Source organism: Macaca fascicularis, chromosome 6 (genome assembly GCF_037993035.2).
Source record: "Macaca fascicularis isolate 582-1 chromosome 6, T2T-MFA8v1.1".
NCBI classification, from domain to species: Eukaryota; Metazoa; Chordata; class Mammalia; order Primates; family Cercopithecidae; genus Macaca; species Macaca fascicularis.
The window spans coordinates 114,350,310-114,364,669 of NC_088380.1; the positions used below are offsets into that span (position 1 = coordinate 114,350,310).

Here is a 14,360-nt window from a genome sequence, read left to right on the forward strand (position 1 = left end):
ATACATTTCAAAGTCCTTGACAGTGTTTTCAAAATGGCTGCTCTAAATGTAAATTATAATGGATCTCGCTTGGCCTGCAGAGTGGTCTATTGTGGAGCTGTGGGTTACCTGAGACTTTGAAGCATGATGGAAATGCGAAGAAGCCGCAGGACTGACAACAGGCCTTTGGATAGGCCATCCGTGACTACGCCAGAAATGGGCACTGCTTCCTTTCCCGTCTCTCACCCATAAACACACTTTCCCTTGTTACAGAGGTAGGATGGCCTGCAAGCCAGATATGGCCCCTGCCTTCTTGTAGCTTATAACCCAGCAGGGGAGGAACAATGACACCAGCAACAGCAAAGCCCGGAAAGTGCTTTCTAGGGAAGTGCAGGTTGCTGCAGAAGGAAGCCCACAGTAGGCACCTGACCTGCTCCTTGAGGGCTGGAAAGGGCTTTCCAAATGAAGTGATATTTGGACTTCTGAAGGACAAGAAGGTGTCAGCCTGTGTACCATATCCACAAAATATGCACATATTATTCAGAGAAGAAAGGAAACCAGCTTATGAGCTAGAATAAAACAACTCATCAGGCGTTACTTTGTAAGCTATGCAATGTTTCTCCCGCCCCATCCAATGAACTCAAGTGTATACCTGCAGTAAGTTATTGTATCAAATAGCTCTGCTGTGAGGAAGGGAGGGGCGAAGAAGGTGGACCCCTTTATTTGCAGGTGGAAAGAGTAAAAGGCCCACAGTATATCTGTGAAGGCATCACAAATAGCACACTCAGCTCCTGCCTCCGAATTCAGGGCTTGGGCCTTCACACTGGTCTGTCATTCTTCACAGACTCCCTGGGTAATGTCACTCACTGCTAACAGCCCCAGAGGCTGACTCCTGGCGGCCCAGAAGCAGAGTGCTGTCTCTGGGGCAATACGCCTCCGGAGCCTGCTTCTCTCCGCGTTTCTTGGCTCTCTGGGAAACTAGTGGATATCTGTGGAACCTGGTATTCACCAGGTGCCAGCAAAAGTCATCGTGAACAATGCATATTCAAACAGACCTTAATGTGCTTTCAGCTGGTGCCCACAGGCTCTAAGATGGGCACATATTAAAAAGGATGAAATCAGGGTAATGTGAATTTTAGTAACACCCCAAATTTGCATGTAAATGAGGTGAGTCATCTAAGTGCAGTTTAAAATATTTTAAATAGGACACCAAGAAAAGAGAAAAAGAGCAGACGATATATTGATTTTTCCAGGATCCTGCACAGCTGACAACATGTGCCCACTCTCTGCTGGCCTGTGTAGATTTTTATAATTCTATCTCTCTCCCTTTGCAGCAGGACTTCGCACGTCCCTGTTCAGGTGACATGCCACATTCTGCTGAGGTTTGCTATGGTGAGAGCAGGGAACTAGGAAACTGGTACCTCTTCAATCTCTCACCTCTTTCTCTTCAGTGGCGAGGCTAAGCTTCCTACCTTAGCACTTGGCTCCTTTATTCTCCCCTGTAATCAGCTTCACATTTCCTTCCTTCCCTCTTCCTTTCTCAGACAAACCAAGGCCTTCTGCCATAAACCCTACAGTGACTCATATATAGCAAACTTATGATAAATGTTTACTGACATGGGATGAATTAAACTGTGTCTACAAGGGCAAGAAAGATACAAACAAGAATAAAGTGGTTGTCGACCCAACTGCTCATTAGTATTACCTGAAGATCTTTTAGAAATCCCAGTGCCCAGGCCATATCCTAGACCAGTTATATCGGAGTCTTGGTGGACAGGGAGTCAGGCATCAGCAGTTGTAAAACTTCCAGGAGATTCCAAAATGCAGATCGGGGAGACCTACTGGTTTAAAGCCACTGACTGAAAAAGCTCCTAGAATGCACAGGTGATTCCTGTTCTTGGGGATCTGAAGGCAAGGTTGAACTAAGCACCTGCCCACTTCCCACGATATGACACCTCTGAGCTAGAGGTTCTGGGGAAAAGGAACTGTTGTTGCTATAGCTTATTAGCCCTTCTTTTTTCAAATATTCATCATTGTCTGAAACAAAATATGCATTCTTTGAATGTGGTAAAAATGGACTGGCTTCTTCTCCTTCAGCATCAAGTCTTCGATCTCTCATTAGGCAAAGCCAAAGGTGGCCTCCATCTGATCTTCCCAAAAGCTAAGGGGAAGGAAAAAAAATTCTCCTATCCCCAGTTCTCACATGGACCTAGTGCTTCCTCAGTGGAAAATCCATGATATGGAAGGAGAGGGTATTCATGATTAGGTATTTAATTTTTTTTTTTTTTGAGATGGAATCTCGCTGTCACCCAGGCTGGAGTGCAGTGGCGCGATCTCAAGCGATTCTCCTGCCTCAGCTTCCTGAGTAGCTGGGACTACAGGCACGTGTCACCATACCCAGCTACTTTTTTGTATTTTTAGTAGGGACGGGGTTTCACTGTATTAACCAGGATGGTCTCAATCTCCTGACCTCGTGATCTACCCGCCTCAGCCTCCCAAAATGCTGGGTTAATACAATTTTAAGAAAAGAAATTTTAAGAAGAAAAGTTGACTATCTCATTGGAGCCTAAAAGCAACTTGCTAAATCTGGGAGTCAGCTGACCACAGAGCATCCATAATGTACGATGCTTCATGCGTGAACCTCATACCGGTAGCCTGGGGTCTTTAAGGATGTGTTTTTCATACAGAGGTAAGAAATAGTACTCTTGGGTGGCAAAAAAAAAAAAAAAAAAAAAAAAAAAATCATCGAAAAATCCCAAAGTATACAATAAGACAGATACTGAGAATGCAATGAACCTGACAGAGGCAGGCTCATAAATTCATTCAACTTTGTCAAATGCAGTCATTCCATTTCGGAATCTGCAATGATTGGAAGTGCTATGCTCTGTCAATATCACAACAGGCCTGGCTTCATGCTGTCTCTTTTTCATGAAATGTGTGTTGCCTGTTAACACTAGCACTGCTTCTATTCACTTGAATTAGCACAGTGAGAAAGCAGCAAAGAACTTGGGAGGATGGGGATCACAGAAACGCCTGCAGTGTTAAGTGAGAATTGGGGCTTGCTAACCTGAAGCCTCTAATTAGAGATTAGTGTGACAGGAAGTCCAACAACCAGACTGTCAGAGAGAAAAATTAGTGACATTTTCATTCCCTGTATCACCAAGCTATCCTCCACTGAGAAAGATGTTTCCAAGCTATCCTCCACTGAGAAAGCAAGCTCCAGGTACACAACCATGGGTTGGCCGCTTTAAGGCCACAAACCACTGGCCAGGACTTGGCCACAATCAAATCTATGCGTATGTGCATGTGGTGCAGATAAGAACCAGAACATAACGTATGTGGGACACCAGGATGGAGAAAGTTGCTTGGGGGAGTCATCTGTAGTGCTACAAATGATTCAGCAAATGATCAACAATTTGAAAAAAGAAAAACTAGGCCCCAATAAGATAATTAATGTAGTCACTAAGTGAGTGGTAAGTGCAATGTACTTATGGAACACATCTAGGTATTTCTAAATTAAACTCATGAAGTTAAGCTGAAAAACATAATCGAGGGGGAAAGCTCTCTGAACTAAAAGTGTGTTTTCTTTTGTGCATAATGGCTTTCTCGATTTCAGTTTTTATTTTCTTACATAAAGGATAAGGTAGTGGTAATCAGCAAGTGCACACTTGATGAAAAAAAATCTTTCTAAAATTGCCATTTCCATTTTGTAGCATTTACAAATTTGACCTGTTTCCTAAAACAAATTCATGATTAGCAAAAATTTATTCTGCATTAATGTGACCGATAAATCTGTAGATTCAAAAACCTGAAAATAAGTGCTATTCTTGGTTTTCAGAAGATGAACTGTACATAAATCAGAACGTTGCAGGGCTGGGCTCTGAAGGATGCCAAGTTCAACCATGCAGCAGATGCTGAGCTCATCTGAATGTCCTGATCCTCCCGGGGCTTGCAGCTGCCCTCACAGCTCCCCAGGTATACAGATTTCATATGAAATCCAAGGGGGGACCTTTCTCACTTGTTTATTTATTTTCCTCTGTCTAGGTAGTTTTTACAATCCACTAAATTATTAAGAGGCAGTGGAATCTAATGATTTTCAAATTTACTTTTAGCTGTATAATACTTTCACAAACCAAAACTGTAGATTTCAAGTACATAAAACAATAAGAATGGGGCTGCTCTGGTTGAAGAGAATGCAGATGAGAAACACAGTCCAATCTATCCATCCATCCAGCATGCAATACATATTTATTTAGCAACTAGTGTGTACCAGCCACTGTGGTAGGTCCTGGTAATGTAACATAGAAGGAGAAACCCACAGATCTTATATTCTAGTAAGGAGAAGGAAAGAGATGAAGGTAGGAAGGGTAAAAATCAACCACTACAACAAGCAAGAGCTAATGTTTATTGCTTGCTTCATAGGAAGAACACCACACAGATTAATTCACTCCACTCTCTCGATGTGAGACAGATGTATTATTTTCATTTTACAGATGCGGGAATGGTGGCACAGGGAGGCGGTGGGGAACGCAGAGATAGCAGCAAAGCCACAGTCTGGTGAAGTGGAAGACAAGAGACAAGCATTCTCTGGCAGGACGGAGTGGTTATCATATGGATGCTGCTGCCAAGAGATGGGGGAAGTGAGAACAGAAAAACGGCCACTGCATTTGGTGACACAGAGGCCACTGCTGACCTTGAAAAGAGCAGCATCAGTGGCATGGTGTGGATGGAAATAGTTCATAACAGGTGGCGAGAAAGCAAGGAAAACTGTTCCTAGACAATCCTTTTCAGAAATTAAATAGAATGGCAAGAAAAGAGGCTAGAGGACCACGGCTGAAAGCTGATGTAGGATCAAAGTGAGGCTCTTTGTTCAGAAGAAGCATAACCTTGGGTGTCACTTAAAAATAAATAATCAGCAATTTTACAGTACTGTAGCTGCCCATTTGCTTGTCCTCTCCCAAGAGGCTGCAGGCCCCATGGCATAGGGAGTGTATCTTGTTCACTGTTCTTTTCTGACCTATCACAGTGACTTGAATATACTAAGTCACTCAATAGATATTTCTTGAAGAAATCAACTATTAATAAAATATATGATAAAAATTGGAGGCAGGAGAGGCTTCGTTTTTCTCTGAAAAATTGCTTGCAAACAGGAACAGGATTTTCTCTAGGCACAGCACAGTAGGCCCTGAAGACCCGCTGCTGCTGGATGGCCAGGCCTGGCATGTGGGCTGAGCCATCGCTTCCCCACCTGCAGTAGTCCCTCAGTCACCTGGTCACTGCAGGCTAGTCTTGTTGCTACTTGGTGAAGTCAGGTGATTAAGAGTTCTGGGATCTCATCTGAGCTCTGTTGAGGAATTGCTGCTACCTATTCTATTTTTAAATTCGAAAACTAATATGATCCTACAATCTAATTCTTTCATATAATTACTGAAACCAAATCAAAGCTCCAAGGAGATTATTTACTGCAAAGCAATGACGCTCCAGGGTGCCTTCAGGCAAACTCCAACACAACAATCTATTCAACCTACGGTATTTGGGGAACAGTAGGCTCTCTCCTTCCCCCTTTTAAAAGCAAATGAACAATTTCACTATCCATCAATCCCATAACAGAGGCCAGCAAAACATAAGTAGCTACTTGCAGCACATTCCCTTAAAAGGTTCTACACAGATGTTGATTTTCCTGAAAAAACAAACCAAACAAATCTCAGCCTGGACATTGACTGGCTGTTTGACTTGGCAGGTCTTCACTCTCTGCTCACAAGAAAGGACTGACTCCTACCGGTTCCACGTTTCTTCTTTCTCTGTAAGTTTGGCTGTAATTTAGTGAGTCCTAATGATTAAAAACAATTCCATTATTTTCAAGAATTGCTGCCTTAGTCTCAGGAGGCCAGTTCTTCTATGAAGATCTAAGCTTGTGAATTTATATTATGAACCTGTTGGACAGGTGATTAATATAGCAGACACAAGATTCCAGAGCAGGTATGTATATGTGAATAAATATAATGATAATGCTAATAGTAGTTAACATTTATTGAGTGCTTATAGTGTGCCTGACTTTGAGCTAAGGTCTTTATCACAATATTTCATTTAATTTTTTAACAACCCTATGGGATAAATGTCATTATCATCCCCATTTTTCAGTTGGTGAATTTGAGGCTTTTAGAGATTAAGTCACCCAAGGTCCCGGAGAGAGTAAAATGATGGAGGTAGAATTTGAAAACCTAACAGTTTGACACTAGTGCTCAACCTCTTTTATAAAATTCCACATCAGTGTTTATTGGTTTCATATTTAAATACCGGAAAGGACTTATAGTTACCACTTCTTAGAAGTTCAGGTGAACAGGGTTGGAAGAGGAGGAGATGGGAACACTTAACTAAAATGAGGTTGAAAGGTAACCTCTGAATTTCAGCTGATGTGTTTTTCCCTGTTTCAATTACCAGGAATAATCAGGAGAGGGTTGTAAAATGCGTTTTAAAGTGCTCCTATGTGAAAATCACCTGGAGAAACTGTTTCATCAGCAAAAGGAAAAAGATGCTGATGCTTCAAGTGAAGGACTGAAGTTCAGATTTTAGAGCCCCAGCTGCACTCTCACCATTTCTCATCCCCTCTTTCTTTTGGGGCCACATGTCATGTGGGCTGTCTGAATAAGGGTTATGTCACCCACAACAGAGGACTGCACAGTCTGATACAGTTAGACCACTCCTGCCTTATTTGAATAGAATGTTTTCTTTTCTTCTTCTTTTTTTTTTTTTTTTTTTTTTTTTACTTTATTTTCTTTGATACAGCATCAATTTTAAATCTTACATTTTGGCTATGGGCAACGTGGAAACAGCTGCGCAGACAAGGCAGGGAAGAGGAGAGTCCCTGCAGGTACACGCTTTGTTTCATGGCTGAATTGCTACCAAAACAGTCCTGGACACAGTGCCCTCAAATTATTTTTCTCTGAAACTGATTTTTCCAGTTAGTTCTGTACGTTAGTTACAGAGTCCTATATTATTTTCCCCATAGGGCTTTCCTGCTTATGATTCCTAAACAAGCTGATAAAAACTCCATTTTCTCCACAGGAGTAGTTAAGTTGCTGAGGCTTTCGCTTACCGTAATTACTTCCTGAAATATGCAGTGGTCAATTTTTCCTGAATATTTTTACATTAAATTGGGCACCCAAAACTTGGTCCTAGATATTTTCAGGTGGTAAAGCAGACTCCTGGCTCGAAAGAGCTGATTGGTTTCTATCACTTGCTTTCTGTATTGGCTTCTTATTGATTCGATTTAAGAAAATCTCTCTCCCATTTAAAAATGTAGAACTCCATGTGAAAACCGGGATTTCTTATGTCCTGGAGAATATAGCAACATTTACTAAAAGAAATCACTATTTCACTCCTCAACTAAGAACTTCAGGAATTGGGGCAGGTAAGGAGAACGGTCTTGGCAATGTCAGTTTGATGAGAAATGAATTAATTCGATTATTTTCGTGGTGTGGATCAATAGTAGTCGGCCTCCACAGAGGCCCCTGGCCTGAAGGCAGCTGGATAATCAATAGGCTCACACAGAGGCGGCTCTCCTCTCTAGCAGCCTCTCTCATCTTTTCTGGGCGGGCTCTTCACGCCTGTGTAATTCTAATTTATGTCAACTAGAAATCAAAGAAATTCCAAGAGGCTTTGGTCATAGGACATTAGGGTGGACCTTTCACAATCTATTTATGTCTGTTCCTTAAGTAATGTGGCCCCCACAGCCCTCCAGGCGCCTCTACTGGCCAAGGAGGAAAAAAAACCTCCCAGCAGAAGGGTAGCCATCTGCTCCGGGCCATGGCAGAGGCGTGGGGTTAGGTAAACCGAGGCACACTTTCTCCTCCCCATCTATAACTATGCAGGGACATAAGAACCAAGCATTTTAAGCAAAATGCTTTGCCAAGAGTGGCTCCCTCAATAACGCTCTTTAATGATACCCCAGACGCTGGCATTTTCAAATCAAATGAACAGTGTATAAAATTAGTTCTGCATGAAGTTAAAAAAAAAATAGAAAGTGAAAGGGAGCTTTTAAAAGCTCCAGCATTTCTCCATCCAACTGCTTTTCACAAGGGTTTGGCATTTGAGAATTGCTACGTTTATGATGTTATTCACTGCTCATAATTCAGGCCTGCGTCTCCAAACTTCTGTATTAACACACACTGCAGAGGTTTCCACCACGACACTTTACCACCGAGGCCTCGCAAACTAGCCAGGCTGCCTCTGGTGAGGGCTGTTTTTCTGCCAGTGCCAGGCCATGGTGCCTCCTCCCTTCTCATCAACCTTGTCACCCCAAACATTTTTCATTAACCTTGAACACTGCATTTCCATTTGTCCTACAGCTTTCTCATGATTTTTTTTTGGTCCTTTATAGTTTTGTTCTCCATCCAAACTGCCTTATAAGAAATGAAGAAAATATAATACAATTACAAGAAACAGATCTATAGAGAATCTAGAATTCACTGAAGTCACGAAAAACATTTCTATGACCAAAGCTTCTGTTTATGATTGCGGAAAACAGAGTGAACATACTGCTCTTATTAGAGAGTTCCGTTGATTACACAAGTATTTTTAACTAAATCACCAAATAAATGTGAGTTAAGTTGATAGGTGATTTCGGGTCAACTCTAATTCCCAAGGTCAAGTAAGCCTTTGAACAGTCTTTAAGGATATAAGCTCACCCCAATTCATCAAAGCCGTCTCACACAGCGTTTTCTTCTCTTGGTTCTTACAATGCACTAAAGTTTAGGAGATTAAGTGGCGTCAGCTTCAAAACCCTCTAACATGCTTATCCATCCAGCAATCAGAAAAGCTACTCAAACAGGGGCTTCCTAATGCACTTCCTGACTTTACAACTGCATGGGGAATGCTGCATTGTTGAATGACTGGAGGACTCCTCCCCAGGAATCACCAATGTTGCAGCCAAACATATTTACTGCAGTTTCGCTTAGCCCTTGTTTGACAATCCAAGTACATGTTGCTTTCATCTGCAACGAATATGTTTAACTTTTCTCATTTGTTCTCTGATAACCTCCCAAGAGAGATGGGGGGTGGGGGTCATGGGGGGAAACACTGTTTTCCTACAACAAATACAATGCATTTTGTTATTCTTGCAATACCTCAAAAGCTGAAATGAGGAAAAAAGCATCAGTTTGGTAAAGTATTAAATATAAGCGGCCCTCAATAAACTGACTGTGAAAGAACATGCAACTAGAATGTTCTTTCTCAGAACCACAGGATCACAGAATACCAGTGCAAGGGTACACAGACTTCACAAACCACATCTCTCTCCAGTGCAGGGATCCCACTGATGCCATTCCTGGCCAAGGAATTTACTGAGTAGATGTTGAGGTTCCCTGTGCCCTCCATTGGCGCCATTGGTGTGCAGAAACACAGAGGAGAACTCTAATGGGTTTTATTAGTGGTTAGCAGATTTGGTTAAGGTAGGGAGAAAAGTGACAGGGCCAAATTAATTTTGTTCTTTAATGCTTTGCTGGCACAGATGATCATAGACAGACAAGAGATGGTGTATCTTCTTCTCCATTCCCTAATCATAGTTTTTCTGTTTCCTGTTTCTATTCTTATTTTTCACCTTTATTTGTCTTGTTACTTTCTGTTTCCCTAAGTACTTGAACAGTCTTATCTTCAACTCACCCTTTTCTCCCACTGCAAATCTTTCTGCATCCCTGTGCTGGAGTAGATGGTTAATAAATTCATTCCAAATACTGAGTGTCCTACAGAGGCATTAGTTTTCCATTGCAGAGGTGTGTAGAAAGTATAATTACTAACATCTTTATATAAAAAATAATCTCAATTTTAAATTTAGTTGAGGAAAAAGCACAAAGGCAAAGCATTCTCTAATTTGAGTTTTTTTTCTTCCTTTCTTTCTAATTTTCTTTCAAAATTGAATAGCAGGCAATACAATTTTTTTTTTTTCTCATTGGGAAATTCCACTATCACAGCACGGGTTAATATAATGATATTGATGATAAGAATAATCAGTAACAGATCATTTTATATATAACAGACATTATTCTAAGTGCTTTACATATGTTAACTCATTTACATGCTCATAATTCTACAAGATAGGTACTAGTATCCTCATTTTGCAAATGAGGAAACAAGCACTGAGAGGTTAGTAACTGCCCATGGTGACACAACTAGTAAGTGCAAAACCCAGATCTGAACCTGAACTCTGGCTCCACAGACTATACCCTTGCTACTAATTTCTTTTCTTTGCTACTCAAATCTTCCTTTGAATCTTGATGGTAACTTAAAATCTGGAGATGGATGGCATCATACAAAATCTGAAAACTGAATAGCTACTTTAAATTTCCATCCAACTAAACCAACAAGCAGGCTTTTCTGTGCAAGCCTTTACTTGTGCTTTGTGTGTGGTTTGGAACTGTCTTCCATCCTCACAGAGCCTCTCGTATTTGGCTCTGAGCTGCTTTAAGTCTGAGGAAGCCAGACAGCAAGGCTGGGTCCAGCATCTCCCTGGGCTGTGCTGCAGCAGGCTCTGACCAGACGGCATCATGCTGGAGCCAATGGGTTCTCAGAGTGGCTCTCTGGTTAGAGAAAGGATTCAGAGGCAGCCCAGGGAAAGGGCTAAAACCCTTAGGGATACAGCTAATCTGTACAGTGTCTCTATTTAATTTTGGACTAATTTGCATTTGGGTAGAAAATAACCCATTTCTTAACTAAAAATCAGCAAAATGCTGGTCAGCAAATATGTCGGGAATAATATTCTCCTGTAGTAACTGTAACATACAACTTCTACAGTGTATCTCTGAAGATGGAGCCGATCTTAACCATCTAAAGATTACAGATTAGAAATACGGCAATTTCTGAGAATCGTTGTGGACACATATGCATGAATGCTTACATTTTGGTAGCTTTAGTTAGACAGCATTCACGTGGCAGCTTCTGCTGGAAGCTGAGGAGTTCTGCTGTCATTGATTCCTGTTTCTAGAGCACTCTGCCTATGGTGGACCCTTTAACTTGTCTTAAAAGAAGTCATTTTAAAGTGGCAGGGTTAGCAGCAGCATTAGGTTGGTTAGTAGAAAGATTTGTGGGAGACTTACAAGCCCTGGGTCTCAGTGCTGTTGCTTAGTTACAAAGTAAGTCGCTTCCGGGCTGGGCTGAGAATATATAACAACATTTCTCTAAACATAACTAACTGGCAAAGGTCTAGTATAAGCTGGAATTCTAAAGTGTTTGGAGAAAAGAATTAGTCAATTAACAAAAAATGACAAAGGACACAAGGGCTTTGGGCCATACTTCATTTGCCCCCAGATTTGCTACATTTAGAAAATGCATGCCCTTTGAATGGCAAGTCTATTTAGTTTCACATTATTTTGCTAGATTTGTTCCTAATCACCATTTATAAAAGTAGCACACATGTGTAAATTAGTACAAGATGGCGGCACTTTCTGAGCAAGTGTCTGAACTGGACCTTTTCTAAGGAAGCAGCCCCTGTGGCCAGAGAACGCCCCCTGGGTTGTGCCAGTAGCACTGGATACAGACTCCAAAGACCCGGCGTGAAGTCTTGCCAGAGTATCCCTGGGCCACTGACTGGTCTTTCTGAGCCTCCATTTTCTCCACTTCACAATGCAAATAACTATTTCTTAGACTTGTTATAGGAAAAACATGGAATAAATAAAGAAGAAAACATCTGTGGAGTGCCTGGTGTCTAGCATAGGTTTTTTTTTTTTTTTTTGGTTTTTTGTTTGTTCGTTTGGGACTCGGTCTTGCTCTGTCACCCAGGCTGGGGTGGTGTGGCGCAATCACGGCTCACTGCAACCTCGGCCTCTTGAGCTCAGGGATCCTCCCACCTTAGCTTCCCTAGTAGCTGGGACTACAGGTGTGTGGCATGATGCCTGGCTAATTTTTTTTTTTTTTTTTTTTTTTTTTTTTGGTAGAGACAGAGTGTTTTGCCTTGTTGCCCAGGCTGGTCTCAAACTCCTGGGCTCAAGTGATCCTTCTGCCTTGGCTTCCCAATATGCTGGGATTACAGGTGTCAGTATAGATTTTTATTATCTGTTTTCTCAGTCTTCAAAGGGTCCCACATTAAATGCTGCACCATTTCCTAAACTCATGCTCACATCGCTGGTCAGCTCCACAGGCCTTCCACCAGGACCTCTGGAATCACTTCTTATCACGTGCTAGGAGTGGCATCTGATGTATGGGGAGATGCAAATTCCCACATACCCCCTCACTGGCCCTTTCTTGTTCCCGAGTGGCCAGAATACATAGATGTTCAGTAGCAAAATTACACACTTGTGAAAAACCAATTTGGCACTGTTCTTTCCACCTTTACTGTTGCTGGAAACTTGAAACACAGAATATAATTTTACGGTTAGACCCTGAAAATTGCAGTTTGTCATGTAACCTTTTAAATTTTGGTCCATGGACTTATAAATAGGATGCCAAACTCTAAGTTGACTCTATATATATGATTACTTTTTCTTTCTGCTTAAGCACAGAATTATTAAGTGGGGAAATGCAAAGATAATCCCAGATTAGTTTACAAAAGCAGGCGAACAATGCATAGCTATAATTGTGTATATATATATAATGTATATATAATATAGAATATATGGGGGTGGGGATAGAGAAGGAGAGGATACGACATCAAGCTATTAACTATACTGATATGTAGAAAGCAAACAACTTGATAGTCAACTCTTACTTTATCACATCTCATCAGCCCCAAATATCTCAGAGACTTGCTGCTCTGTGCAATCAGGGTGGCTCCTTGGTCTGTAATTTCCTTACACCATCCAACATCCACAGTCTCTATTGTCATGCTGTACCGCCCAATGGCTATCAGTGCTGCAAGAAGGGACAGAGAGAAAGCATTAACGTTAGCAGTGTAAGGGAGCTCTATCTTACTATGACTATTCATCTCATTTCCTCACTAAATTTGTTCCTGAAATTTTGTGTGTAAATGAATGTTTTATAAACTAAATTAAATTTGAAATGCTTTACGAAAGCTTCCCTATGACAAATCCTTTTGCAAAGTGAATAATCATTCCATAATTTCCCTTTCATTGGACACAACCTTTTATCAGTTTTATTCATTACAAGGTTACCTGTGCTTTCAAACATGCAGCTCTGCAGAAGGAATACAATAAAATGAATTACAGATACAACGTTTAAGAAAACCCAAGTAATAATTTTACCCAAGATAACTTTAATTTTTTTTTTCAAGAAAAACCCATGTAAACACCGTTTTGAGGAGTGTTATACTGCATGTGAATGTCTTTACCAATTGGCATAATTTTTTCCATCTGCTCATGACCTATAAAATGTAAAAGTATAAAATATTTTTCACATTAGTACTTCTTGGGACTGTTAGGAATTAAGAGTACATCATACATACAGCTGATTTTAACTGGTGCCATGCTAGAGTTCAGTAAAGGGAATGCATTTGTTATGGTGAATTTCCTCATCCTATCAGAAGTCTTCCTTCTATTAACATATAAAATGAAGCCTGTCATCTGTAAACCATGAGAGTATCTGTAGTCTTCTTAGCTGTTTAGCATTGTACCACCACTAAAGTGCAGACTCTTATCCCACAATCTATGACGTGCACTACTAGTCACTGCAAAGCCCCACAGCCCATTACCCCATCAGAGTGACCAGTTGGTGAATGTGGCTCTTTTCTACCGACTTTGATAGATGTGCCCACCTCTATATTTATGGAGCAGAAAAACAAATTTCAATACTCCAGCACCAGTTTATGGTGCATTGGTTTGTGAATGAAAACCCTGAAAACAGTGCCACAAATATCAAAAAGAAAAGAGAAATGGTTTTCTGATAATTTCCTCCTTCTAAGATAGCATAAGTTGATTTCTGTGACAATAAAGGTGAATGATAGTTCCCAAAATGTGTTGACTAGATGGATAGAGTTAAGTACTCATGTTAACAAATGTTTACTCCTACAGCTCACAGAAGAGAATATTTGGAAAAGTCTTTCTTTGCTAATTACCTCAGTTTTTTTTTTTTTTTTTTTTTTTTTTTTTTTTTTTACTAGAAAACTCATGTCTGTACATTCCAGTAGGAAAGCACTCAAAGGAGCCAGATATTTAATGTTTATACAAACAGCAATCATGACCCCAGTATTTTCCAGTGAAAATACAATAGAGAGAATTTTTTTTTAAAGTTCTTTATGTACCAGTTTGTTAATGTTTTCATCTTTGTGCATGCTGTTTTGATATTTAAAGTTTTCCAAGGGATTTGGGGATTTGCCAACTACTAAAAGTTTGCAGAAATGGTCTGAATACTATCTTTGTGTAGAAGGAGCAACATCCCAGGTTAATTTTGGTGTCTCTGACCTAAGAAAATTGTTCTCTCTGGTACCATCATAACTT

At 40.7% G+C, this 14,360-nt stretch overlaps 1 protein-coding gene across 2 annotated transcripts in view; it reads right to left on the reverse strand.

Moving 5' to 3' along the window:
• Nucleotides 1-14,360, reverse strand: part of FBXL17 (F-box and leucine rich repeat protein 17) — a 546,079-nt gene that overhangs the window by 10,045 nt on the left and 521,674 nt on the right. For both annotated transcript variants that reach the window (XM_065545845.1, XM_005557482.4), the window contains one exon: nucleotides 12,677-12,819. In XM_065545845.1, the coding sequence (XP_065401917.1) occupies nucleotides 12,677-12,819 (143 nt within the window). The remainder of the gene's footprint in view (nucleotides 1-12,676; nucleotides 12,820-14,360) is intronic.